The sequence below is a fragment of the Talpa europaea genome (genome assembly GCF_964194135.1).
Source record: "Talpa europaea genome assembly, chromosome: 10".
Classification (NCBI taxonomy): Eukaryota; Metazoa; Chordata; class Mammalia; order Eulipotyphla; family Talpidae; genus Talpa; species Talpa europaea.
In genome coordinates, this window is record NC_140077.1 from 56557303 (window position 1) to 56570978 (window position 13676).

At 32.4% G+C, this 13676-nt stretch overlaps 2 protein-coding genes across 2 annotated transcripts in view; one reads left to right on the plus strand and one right to left on the minus strand.

Annotated features, from left to right (window-relative positions):
- The window catches only part of PCDH15 (protocadherin related 15), a gene marked incomplete at both ends in the record, with an annotated part of 665703 nt that overhangs the window by 443720 nt on the left and 208307 nt on the right, over positions 1-13676 (plus strand). The window contains one exon of the mRNA XM_084244834.1: positions 6785-6878. Coding sequence (XP_084100960.1) covers positions 6785-6878 — 94 coding nt within the window. The remainder of the gene's footprint in view (positions 1-6784; positions 6879-13676) is intronic.
- Positions 9028-9375, minus strand: LOC311178254 (large ribosomal subunit protein eL30-like; the record flags this gene model as incomplete). The annotated part of the gene is made up of 1 exon (XM_084244684.1): positions 9028-9375. The coding sequence occupies one exon, from the start codon at positions 9373-9375 to the stop codon at positions 9028-9030; it is 348 nt and encodes a 115-aa protein (XP_084100810.1).

Consider the following 13676-nt stretch of genomic DNA (forward strand, 5'->3'; position numbering starts at 1 on the left):
ATTTTAAAATGAAATAAAAATAAATCAAAGTTGAGATTTAAAAAATAGATGTATTGGGCCTCCCCGGTGGCGCAGCTGTTGAGCGCTGGGTTGCGAAGCTGCCCACAGCCTCTGCGGCACCGGTTCGATCCCCGGCTGCTCCCCGGCCACCAGAGGAGGGTCCCACATGGTGCGCAGACCTGTCCTGCGGCCCGCTGCTCCCCTCAGCAGTGTGCTTCGGTCCTTCTGCCTGCCTTGCTCCCCGCTCTGGTGAATTCTCTCACCCTCCCGAGCTTCTGACTGTACCCATTGCTTGTATGTATAAACAAATAAATAAATAAATAAATAAATCTTTAAAAAAAATATGTGTATGTATAATTAGTATAAACTTAAGAGTCAAAAAATAACTCCTAACATTTATGGTCAATTGTACTTCCTCACCTCCCCAGTAAAACGACAAAGGTAATGAAATCACAAAAGTATAATCTTTTCAACAAATGAAGCTGGGACAGCATGCAAAGAATGAAGATGACTCTTCATACAGTTCACAAAAATTAATTAAAACTTGATCATAGACTTCAACATAAGAGATAAAACTATGTAACACATAGAGGAAAATATAGAGGTAAACCTTAATGTTTGCAATTAGATGATGTTTCTTTCATAAAGAACACAGGAATTATTAAGAAAATTAACTTACATTTTATCAAATTTGAAAAAAAAAGGTGTATTTGAAAGGACTAATTAGAGAAAATGGTACAACCTACAAAAAATATATTAAAGGACCTATATCAAGAAAATATGAAGAATTATTCTAAGTCAGAAAAAAATAATCCAAGCAAAAATGAAAATTTATTTTGCATCATTGTTCATTTTTATGCAGTAATTGGTTTCTCCACACAGGGGTATTCCCCATATTTTCCCACCACCGTATCACCTGTGAACCATCACAATAGTTAAAAATGGAGGAAGCATTGAATACACATTTGTCTGAAAAAGATATATGAGCAGTCAAAAAGCTCATGGAAACTTGCTCTTGACTGTTGGTCATTAGGGATATGCAAATTAGCATCACAAAGAGATATCACTTCATACACACTTAGAATGGCTATAAAGAAATAGTAAGTATGGGTGAGGATAAAAATATTAGAATCCTCAAATATTTCTGGTGGGAATATACAATGTGTATTCAGGCTAACAATTTGTCATTTCCTCTAAATGCTAAATGAAGAATTACTATGTGATAGGGCTATATGGTAATAATTTCTACTTAAGAGAAATGAAAACATGCATGCACATAAGTAGTTGCACAGAAATATTCATAACATTATTTACAATAGAAAAATTTGAAAACAACCCACCTGTCTATCTACAGATGAATGGATTAGCAAAATGTATATCCATACATTGGAATATCATTCATTTAAAAGAGAATGAAGGGCCTCCCCGGTGGCGCAGTGGTTGAGCACTGGGTTTTGAAGCTGCCCACAGCCTCTGCAGTGCCAGTTCGATCCCTGGCCACCAGGTGAGGGCCCCACATGGTGTGCAGACCTCTCCTGCTGCCCGTTGCTCCCCTCAGCAGTGTACTTCATCGGTCTGCCTGTTCTGTTCCCTGCTCTGGCTCTGGTGAATTCTCTCACCCTCCCGCGCTTCTGACTGTACCCAGTGCTTGTATAAATAAATAAATAAATCTTTAAAAAAATTAAAAAAAGAGAATGAAGTATTGACACATGCTGCAATGTAAATGAATCTTGAAAATATTATTAAGCCATTCACAAAAGTCATTCACAAGATGGCACGATTCCATTTGTATGAAATGTCCAGAATAGGAAAATAGATAGAGGCAAAAGGTAGCCCAGTAGTTGCCTGAGGCTGGGGAAGAAAGAGAATATGGAGTGACTGGTAATGGCTATAGTGATAAAATATTCTAAAATTGCTGATGGTGTGAAATGATTTTGCAACTACATATTGAAAACTTATATATTGTCATTACTGTAGTATAGGATATGTGATGTAACACATTAAGGCTAAGTATGAAATGGCAGTCTCAAAGAGTCTTGTCTGCCTCTTATTAGAATTTTATTTGAATTTTTATTACCCTATTGACCTTTTCATTTCTTTGTAGGTGTCTGTTAATTTAGATATACTATTTAAAGCCTGATTATGATTTTCACTTGAGTTCGAACTTTATGATTATATTGAAGATTAGATAGCATATAACATTGTTAATAGCAAGGGATTAAGTTAAATATGAGAATTCAAAAGGAAAAAGGCAATGAGGGGTGGCGTCACATATATGTGGAATATAGAGAAATAATACAACGGGTCAGATAAAGCCAAACCTATTACAAATCCTAGAAATCTGGCTGTAAAAGTGAGGCTACCAAGGGGGCAGGGAGCATAACACATTATGGTGGAGGACTGTGGGTGTTTTGGTCATGTATGCAGTGTGGTAACAACATCTGAGGAGGTGATGGGAGAGCCTGCTCCTCTAAATCACATACAACATCGTAAACCAATGTACCTCAATAAGTAAATAAATAAATCTTATCAATGTTTCAGATGAATATGTATTATTGGATGTAAGGTTATAAATATAAACATGAGGTCAGTCAATGTTACTTATGTTGCTCAAATAAATCTTTTATAGCTTTCAAAAGAAAAAATTAAGTCAGAAAGAAAAACACATATCAATGATTTCACTCATATGGGATAGAGAGAAACAAAACAAAGTGACAGACAAAACTAAACCAATACAAAATCTAGAAATCTTACTGTATAATTGATGTGACCATAGGTGGGGAAAAATGGGGGCAGAACCCACCAAACTGTGGTGGAGAAATATGTGTGCTCTGTTGATAGGTGTAGTATGATAACATGCATCTGAAGTATGAACCTATACCCCTAAATCATATATAGTGTTATAAACCAATGTTACTTCGATAAAAAATTATACAATAAAAAAGAAAATTTTTCACATAAATATAAAAATGAATAATCAGTGACATTTAGTAGATTTTCAATGTTGTGCAACTGTTAGGGGGAACAGGATGTCCTAAAGCTAATTCCATACAGGCTTTGTGGACTCCACCCCCACCCCAGGCCAAAGCCAAAGACACTGGGAACTCCAAATCCCATCACCACCAAAGGGAAGGTGGCTGGGACCTGAGGGTGGGGTTAAGCAGCCAGGTTAATATAAAGGCAGACATGTGGGCTTTGGGGATCCCCCATTTTGGCTTTCCTCCAGCTCACAGCGTCCAGCCAGCTCTGAGAGTGACTTTGGGTTTCCAGGTTGCTGGATCGGGTAGGACGCATTAAAGACTTTATTTCCCTATTTTCTCCCTGAGTTGTACATTTCCTTAATTCCCTTTCCCTTGTAAATAAACCTTTTATTAACCTTTTGTGTGGGCCTGTAGTGGAGTATTAACAAGACCCTTTTAAGCACGTGGGTGAGGACCCACAGCCAGGAACCCATTCAATATCAGGGCTGCTCTATAACACAACTACCAACTCTATCTAGTTCCAACATATCTTCATCTCTCCAAAAGGAAATCCAAACCCATTTAGCGACTACTCCCTCCTTCCCCTCAATCCCTGGTAAACACCAATTTGTGTTCTATCTCTGTGTGTATCTCATATTAAGGAGTCATAGAATATGTGACCTATCTTTTGTCTCTGACTTTTCTCAGCCTAATATTTCAAAGTCACTCATTATGACACAAGTATCAGTATGTCATTTCTTATTTTAATTGCAAAATATTCAACTTTATGTCTATATGACAGTTTTTCCCTTTGTAAATTAATGAACATTTGAACTGGTTTTCTATATTTTGGCTATTATGAGTACTCTACAATGAATGTCTTTACACTTTGCACTTTAGCATGTTTTCAATTCTTTTAAAATATACCCAGAATTGGAATTGTTGGGTCATAGTGTAATATGTGTTTAACATTTGAGGAACTGTCAAACTATTTTTCATGGTGATTGAATCATTTCACATTTCTAACAGCAGTATAGAAGGGTAACAGTTTCTCTACATCTTCATCAGCCTTTATTATTTTCCCACATGCTTTATTTTAATTGTAGCCATCCTAGCTCAATAAGGTAGTGTCTTACTTTTGGTTTGATTTATAATTCCCTGGTAACTAAAGATGTTGATAATTTTCTCATCTTCTTGTTTACCATTGTATATCTTCTTTAGAGAAATATCTATTAAAGTATTTTGTTTATTTTTTTATTTAAATTGATTGTTTCTGGTTGTTAATTTGAAAGAATATTTTAAATGTTTTGGGGATCAAATGCTTATCAACTATATGATTTGAAAAATTTTACCCATATTTTGAGTTATTTTTCACTCTATTTGATAGTATCCTTCGATGCACCAAAATTATAATTTTGACAAAGTCCAATATATCTCCTTTTTGTCTCTGCTCATGATGTTGGTGCTGTATCTAATAATCTATTGTCAAATACAGGCCATGAAAATTTAACTTTATGTCTGTGAGTTTTGATTTCAGTTATGTTTAGACTGTTAATTCATTTTTAATTAATTTTAGTATATGATATGGAATAGTCCATTTTTATTCTTTTGCATTATTGAAGCACAGAGGGATAGTTTTCTACCCCTATGCTTTCTTATGAGACTGGAAGAATGAATAAATTAATATCAAACAAATTAGTAGGAAAAAAAGATCCAACTTAGTAACAAAGTTGTGGAGCATTTACATGACCGTAAATCCCAAAGTAAAGTGGCACAAAGGACTATCTGACTCTCAATCACATACCAAGAAAAATTAGCTATTTATATATAACCTAGCTTGAAATGGGAAAACTAAACAATTTTATGGTAGTTTTCTAATTTAATATAGAAGAAAGACTACAGAATCTTGAACCATACAGTGAGGGGGGGGGAATAAAAATGATAAAGAATTTTATTCTTCTTTTCATCATATTTATGACTAGATTTTCAGATTTTATAGTTCTTAACTTTCTTGTGTATCAATCTCAGAAGCAAAAATTGTCTTCCTTTTTTGAAAATCATTTTAAAATGTGATTATTTGAACCATCTGTGGTGTTGGAAGTTGATCCAAAGCTGATTGTTATGAACTACTCTGGGAATAGGTTTTTACTTTTTTTTACAAATATATTTCAAAATGTACAAGAAGCAAATTCAGTTCTCCATAGTCTTACCATATGTCTAGTACTTTGTTTTTTAGTCCATATCAACACAACAGAGAAATAAAGCAAATAGAGTAACTGTGACTCTGATTTTGATTCATTGTGTTTAACTCTATATATCAAGCTACCATATGTGGTGTGAATTGCTGAAATTCCACTACAACAATAAAAGCACTTGGACTGAAGTGAAAGCCATTCATCAGTCAGAAACAACTTACATTTTTATACTTTGTCAATATTTTAATGTTTTATTATATTAAGAAATCCTCTCCTCTACAGTAAATGTCTTCTTAGATCTTACTTAAAATGTCATGGTATAATGTCAGATTGTAAAATCTAAGACGCAAAGATAGATCTTGTTTCAGACAGCATATGTGACCAAATTATTCTACAACAAATAATATAGGGAAATAAAAATTTAATTATTTGTAAACATTTATTCTGAATAATGAAAAGGTTAGGAGGAATTTTAAAAATAATCTAATTTACACAAAAGCTTGTTCTGTTCCTACTCTACATAAGTTAAATTAAGAATCATATACATTTCAAAAGGAAATGTACATGGTTCAAAATGGTAAATTTGTTAGTGTATTGACAAAATTTGTTCTTTTGAATTATGAAATAAGAGAGTAAATGCTGATAAAATTGTTCTCTTAAGGGCCTCCCTGGTGGCGCAGCGGTTGAGCGTCGGGTTACGAAGCTGCCCACAGCCTCTACAGAGTGGGTTTGATCCCCGGCTGCTCCCCCGCCACCAGAGGAGGGTCCCACATGGCGCGCAGACCTCTCCTGCCTCCCGTTGCTCCCCTCAGCAGTGTACTTAGCTCCTTCTGCCTGCTCTGCTCCCCGCTCTGGCTCTGGTGAATTCTCTCACCCTCCCGCGCTTCTGACTGTACCCAGTGCTTGTATAAATAAATAAATAAATAAATAAACAAACAAACAAACAAATAAATAAATAAATAAATAAATGAATGAATAAATAAATCTTTAAAAAAATTGTTCTCTTAAAAATGTGAAAATAATTATATTTAAATATGGTCATTAGAATAAACTATTAAAGGTAACTCTAAAATTTCAATATTCTATTCTATTTTCTGACTTACAATGAGCTTCAATTATTTTTAAATTAGTGCTAAAGTTTGAACACAAGATTTTATCATAGATGGCATTTGATGAAAGGTGTGTATATTTTGATATATATGTACATTCATATATATATATATATATATAGGAATAGCAATGAATAGGATTGGTGATATAAATTACTTATAGGAAATCATTATTTAATCCAAAGCACTAAGAATAATAGGGCCTTTTTACCATTAAAATAATTACAAATTATATACTTATCTTCCTAGAATGAATTAAGTGTAGTTTGTTTGATATTGATTTTTTTTTTTCTTGGCAACTAGAGAATCAACTAAACAATTTTGCAATTTTTCAATATTTCTAGGAAGTTAACATCTTAAAAGTCTTTTTACAAATTTCTACATGAATCCTAGAATTATACATCTTAAATACTTAGGCTATGTTTGCTTAAAAGGGGAACAAAGTTTTTAAAATTAGTCCATGATGGTAGGAAGACTGTCTTTTTGTGTCTTATGTGTTTTTCTTCTTCTCTATTGGTAGTACTGGGATTCTAACCTTAGGGAAATCTCTGGATAGAGAAAGCACTGATCGATACATTCTGATTGTCACGGCTTCAGATGGCAGGCCAGATGGGGTGAGTACTATCCCTGGCAAAGTGTTCTTATTAATGGTGGCTTACATAAATTAGTTTCTAAAGTTGAATTAACTTTGAGCTCTTAAGATACGATCAACTTGATCATGATATATTTGTTCACATATTTTTGAATTTGATATGCTGGTATTCAAGATTTTTACATTTGTGTCTATTGACTTGTAAGTATTTTGCACTGTTCTTGTCAGGTTTTATATCATAGTTATGATAGCTTTACAAAATAAGCTTCAATGTGTATGTTAAGTAAATAATCTTCAGTAAACCAAGGGGGAGGTCTTATAAGCTAATTTTTAAAAATAATTTATTAAAATTATAAATTAATGTTTTTCTTCTGTAGCAACTTCTTAAAATTACTCAGTGAAGTGTTCTTTTTTCCATTGCAGTCTTTTGATACACTAATCTATTCTTCCACTCCGCTATTGTGTTGCAACTTTGGGCTTGAAAGAATAGATACTTCTGATTGAACTCTTGCCCAATTAATGGGGAATATAAAATCTATCTTAGTGTAAGAGGCATGCCATTGTGCATAATACTCTGAAATGCCTTTCTGGAAATTTTACTATGTTGAAACCTGTTTCCTTTATTGTTAATTCTGCTTCTCTGGGAGATGTATGGGTGGGCGGGAGATTTTGTGGCTAATACCTTGAGCATTTAAGAAACCAGACTCCACAGATAATGTGTAAGCAACACTCAGAACCCTAACTAATATTTGATGATTGAAGTTGTTTAAATGGGCGTGTGAGTCTAGAAGATGAATTTTAATCCCTTTGTATCTTAAAATCACTTTTAAAAAATAATTTGTTTAGTCATTCTGGAGTGCTTTGAAATCATTTTATCGTATTCTTCAAATTATCCTACTCATAACCACTACCATTCTGATTTTTAACCATTGTTATATTTCGCTTTTGGATAACATGTCATTAGACTATTTCTATCTGTCATTTAGTCGTTAGTCAATTGCTTATGGGCCAATGTAGCACTGTCTTCTAGAAATAATTCCAAATCAAGTATAGGTAAGCAAGATTCAGCTAATTCAAATAGCAATATATCTCCAATTTACTTGAAATGACTTCTTCGATTTTTATGACAGATTTGTTGGTGGCATATTATTCTCTCTTCACACCTATTTACAGATTTCTGAGAAAATTTTACTGTGGTAAAATATATAAACAGTTTGATTTTGATATAAAGCAGCTTGATCATCCTAATTATGAATGAGAATAATATATAGGAATAATAAATTAAATTTAGTAATAATTGTCTTCCCGTAACAACCTATTTGATGTTTTTCAGACATTCTACAGCTTTATATAGAAATTACAACATACAGATCACTTTTAGTAAATAGTGGGCAATAGAGAGTACTCACATATTAGACTATGTGGAAACATAAAACTAAGGCACATGTTTATATATGCAATGTCCTTGCTTAATATAGTGTGCCTGTGTTAGATATAAATAATGAAGCCAGAGTCTCAAGAAGAAAATAATTGAAGAACTTGACTTATATTAAGTTTTATGAGTAAGCTGGCTAAAAAAAAAAAAATCTGTGGGAAAATTCTAAGGTAGAGTAATTACATAGAGTAAAAGGTATAACTTGAGTAAAATAAAATTAATAATGAGAAGACAGGTTTTACATTAGGAAAATAAAACAAAATATATATTTTTAAGATGTGTCAGATTATAAATCATATATTAATGGAAGTAATATTGGCACAGCTCTAAGTCTGGCCTTAAAAATAAAATGTCTAAAAAACAAGAGAACAGATGGAAAAGAAATAATGCATTAAGATGTCTAGCATAGTCTCACTTGAAAAACTGAAAATAAATTCCAGATTAAAATTACTGGTTAAGTTCTCTAAAAGCATTTTTCAATTGTTTGTGTATTCGTTTTGTTTTGATCAGGTCAAAGAGCTTTTCTTGTTTTCTCTTTCTTATTATCTATAAGGTCTCATTTAGCTTTAAAATTCTGATCTTTTAAATTGGTTTTATTTTAAAAATTTGTATTAATCATATCAGTAGAAATGAAACATTTCTATTTCAAACAATTTTGTTTAGTTAATTTAATTACTGATATTTTTTTTTTTAAACAAGCTCTAGCCAGTTTTATTAAAGAAAAATTTATCATGATTTACTTTTCACCAGTCTGTTCTGGCATGCTTCTAATGATATCAGAATCACCTGGGTCAATGATAGCCAGTGTGCATACTCTGTAGTATTTTCCACACGCTGTGCCCAATTCAATATTATTACCACTGTAGTGATGGACACCAGTTTTGGCCAACATGGCGTAGTACTCTATTTCAGATTTCCTCAAGGCTGGGCAGTTGTTGGCGAGGATGACCAGTTTAGCTTTGCCTTGTCTGATCATTTTCAGAGTCTGCTTGTACCCCAGCACGTACTTTCCACTTTTCATAACAAGTTGGAGCGTAGAGTTGATCGACTCCAGCGACTTTTTCGTCTTCTTTGCGGCCACCATCTTCCTGCCTTAGGTGCGGGATGGCCCCCAACCAAGAACAGCCGCCAAGATGGACGGGGAGAGAGAGAGAAAAAAGATTACTGATATAATTTTAAGAATGTACTTATGTTTGAGCATGTATAGTAGATTCCTGATTAAGAAAGTTATTATAAAATAACAATTTCTGACATTTTGATAGCACATTTCTTACTGAAACACGTAAATATAAATTTTTTATAGAGTTATAGTAATCTTAACCTTTTAACCTTAGTAATCATGGTTTCACAGACCCCAGTAGATGGACTTTTCTTAAATCAATATTATTGCAGCAGTTTGTGTGAATTAAATATAATTAGAATATTTTAATACAAAAATCTACCTCTATCATGCCAAAGTGAGTTTGGAGAGTACTCATATTCTATTAGTCACTGCTATGTTTTGTAGATAATATTGAGGAAATTTTGTCTGATGTTCTTACATTTTTCCTTTATTAAATACATTTCATTAATACTAGATGAAAAACTATTATATATAAGTCAATCTTATATATGTAAAAGTTAAATATCTCATATAAATGAGTACATCATTATATATATTCTGATTTCAAGTATTACAAATAAAGACAAATTTTATTTTCTAGGGTTGGATAATTCTATTTGAAATGAATTCCTAATTTGTGATGCAGATTTCTTAAAAATCACTACCATTCATCCAATATTTTCACATTTTAGCTGAAATGAGCTTTTAAAATTTTAGCTTTTTAAACAGTTAAACTTTACCTCATTAAAAAAAAATCAGTAACATATTGGAGAGCTCCAAAATGATTCAGTTTCTTTTAAAGGAACAACACTCTATTTTCTCTTTTTAGAAAGTTTCCTTGTAACATTCCTTGCTTCTCTGATAAATTAAGGCCAATTAATCTGAACGAAAAAGGCATTTTATTTGAAAATCTGCACAATTTTTATATTTACAAAAATTATTTGATTAACAATGTAGGGGAAGTAAAAGTTAAATTCACTCCTCTTAGTGTTGCTGGCTGGGTCTGAATATTAAACTGATAAAGATTAACAGGAGAAAGCATAATATAAGTTTTGCATAACAGAGTATCCCATTAAGAAATAATGCTCAAAGAAATAACAAAAACTAGCTGCTTTTATGTTATTCTGAACAACTAATGTTTTTATATTATATTGAAAAACAAGAAAATTGTCTGAACTATATGTAGGGACTAAAGGACAATAAAAATTATTTTACAGTTTTTTTTTTTTTTTCAGAATTCTCTTATCTCAACTTTTTGTCCTTGGTCATAAGAATATTATTATTCCTGTAGTACTGTATATAGTGATGCTGTCTTTCATGTTGGAAATTAATTTCCTGCATATAGGTAAAAGAAAACTGACTACAGTATTTTTCTTGTATTTGTTGTTTTTTCAAGTGGTTCTTACTAAAAAATTGTCAGTATGCTGAAGAGGAATAATTTGGGGTATCATGCCCTGAATACCTTCCACAATCTTGGCAGTATTAGTGCTTAGGTATTTAGCAATGAGAAAGAAGTCCAAGACAACAGAAACAAAGTTTGTTTCAAATTGAAAGAAATCAAGATAGAGACTGAAAAGAGCTTATGATTGGGTTCAGCAATACCATCAGAAATACCTCCTCTCCAATTCTGCTCTGAGATATTTTTAGTTTGTTTACTTTTACACTCACCCTTGTTACCTAATGTTCTCAAGGTGCCCACAACAGGTCCATGCATGAGATATCCATTGCAGAAAAGCAGAGGGTAAGATGAAAGCCAGAGTAGTCTGCATCCTTTCTATAGTAAACCAAAACTTTTCAGAAAACACAGCTTGTGGATTTTTTCCATACATCTTGTTATCTATAAGTAGCCACATTGAGCTGAAAGATAATTTGTAGGTTGTGTGGTTGTGTCCATCAACCAATAGACAACAAAAAAATAAATAAATAAAATACGAAAATTACAGCAGAATATGTAAATATGCAAATAGTGATTGGAATTGTGTTTCATTTGTTATTTTAAAACAGATTTATCTGTTGCCATTTCCAACTGGCAAGCATTTTTATTTTAGATAAGTTATTCTGTCATGTGGCATTTCTTAATAGATTCCATGTGTTCAGCAATATTGTTTTCCTACTCAAAGATTTGATAAAAATAATTTGGTTCTGTCATGGATTTTATTTTCTCTAAAATGTTCTAGAATTAAAGCCTGAATCACTGGGTTATGAATTTTATAGTGAATACTTATAATGTTTTACAACCTTAGATTGGCAATAAGTCTAAGCATCTTTGCTTTGCCTTGAACTAATATTATTCCCTAAAATTCTTTTAAATATGACAGTATGAACAAACAACTAAGTATAGAGGTTGAACATTTAACCATTTAATCAAAATTTGGTAAATATTAGCAAACGGAAAAATGTGTACTAGAGGAGTAATTTATGAAATTCAAATAACTTTGAATTTCAAGATAACTTGGAATTTTAATATACTTAGTTTAATGAGAATTTGAAAGCAGTACAGATGGTAATATATACATACACATGTGTATATATGTATGTATATATGGTATTTTAAAAATTGACACATTTTCTGAATCTCCTTTCATAATAACTGTTGACAATGTAATTTTTAAAAAGAATTAGTCACTTGTTCATTAGCTTTGAAAGTCAGATTTGAATTTCTTGGTTGTTGGGAAAAAGAATCTAGTATTTTAGTGTTTCTCAAATAAGTTTCCCAGAAGCTTAACTTTTTAAAATGAATGTGAGATATTCTTTAATGCTCTGCTAATTCATATTAGTGCATATAAATTATAATGCCATATATATTTTTATGTTTATAAACAGAGAAAAAGATTTTGAAAAGTGAAAAACAGACAGTGGGTTGAGAGAGAATAGAGAAGTTGGCATAAAGAAAATCAAGTAGTTTTTGGAAAACAGCAAACTAGTGTGGTTACTCTTTGATTTTGACTTCAGGCTGTCAATTTTAGTGCCTTGCTCACCCTCAGGCAAATTGAGAACTAACTACTACAGGAAAAACACATTGTTTTACTGATTTCAACTTAGAACAACTTTTAAATAAATAACATTTTTTAAACTGTTTGTAGGCATACAAGCAATGTAATCTTCCTGGGGAAAAAATTGGAAAATATATAAAAATGGCCAAGAGAGAAAAAAAGTTATCTGCATTTCATTTAGTCAGATAACATTTGTATTTATACATATTCACATACATCTATACACGATTATTTGTGTGTATGCATCTTTTAAATTTATTGATTTCATGGGGATATGCACACAGGACAGAACACTAGCCATATCTGTAAATTTTAATGAATTTTTAACATAGTGAAACACACACAGAGACACACACATACACACACACATATATGCATCTGTATATATAAAATCCTCGCTTTGAGCAAGAAACAAATTACTTAGCACTTCAGAAGCCCAGCATTTAGACCATGCTAGACCTTACTCCACTGTCTTTGCAGCTGGGACCTCTATTTTACTTCTCTCACCATGGAGAGATTGTGCCTGCCTTTGAAATGCATATAATGGAATGATATAATATGTACTTTTTGTGTGTCTGGCTTCTTTCACTCAACCTCATGTTCATGAAATTCAGCCATGTGATTAATTTCACAGTAGCTGTTCATTCTTAGCACTACATATTTTTTATCTTATGCATTACACAATCTTCATGACCATATACTATTGATGGACATGTGGGTTGTCTGCAGGTTTTTGCTATGAATGCTCTTCTGTTCATAGTTGTGCATGTCCTTAAATGATTTTATTGAACTTTTAAATATAGAAATATGTACAGATAATGTTGAATATTTTTATGAATTTTCAAAGAATAAGCCCTCTGATAGAGCCAGTAAATAAAAAAGGGAATAAACCACTACCAATACCTAAGACTTCCCTGCTTTGTATGATAACTTTTTAATGATTGATGGATGCTATATATGAACAATCATAGGGAATTGGGATAAAGTTATATTGCTCAGAAGGGGATTTACTCTTGCTTTTATTAAAATGGTGGCAGATTGAATATCAGTTTGTTGTTTGTTTTTTTTAATCTGAGGAAGATCTGGTGAAGACTGCACCCACAGTTACTCAGAGTTAGAACTTGGGTGATCCCAGCTGAGAGCATGGAGTATTACCAGCTCACTCCTCCTTGTTAGCTAGGAAATACTGGGTTTTTTTGACTGAGAAGCCCCATGATTATAACCAAAATCTCTTCAGATTCACTCCCTTTTAGTCATTTCTTTATGCCAGCTTTTTGGGTTTTTCTCCAA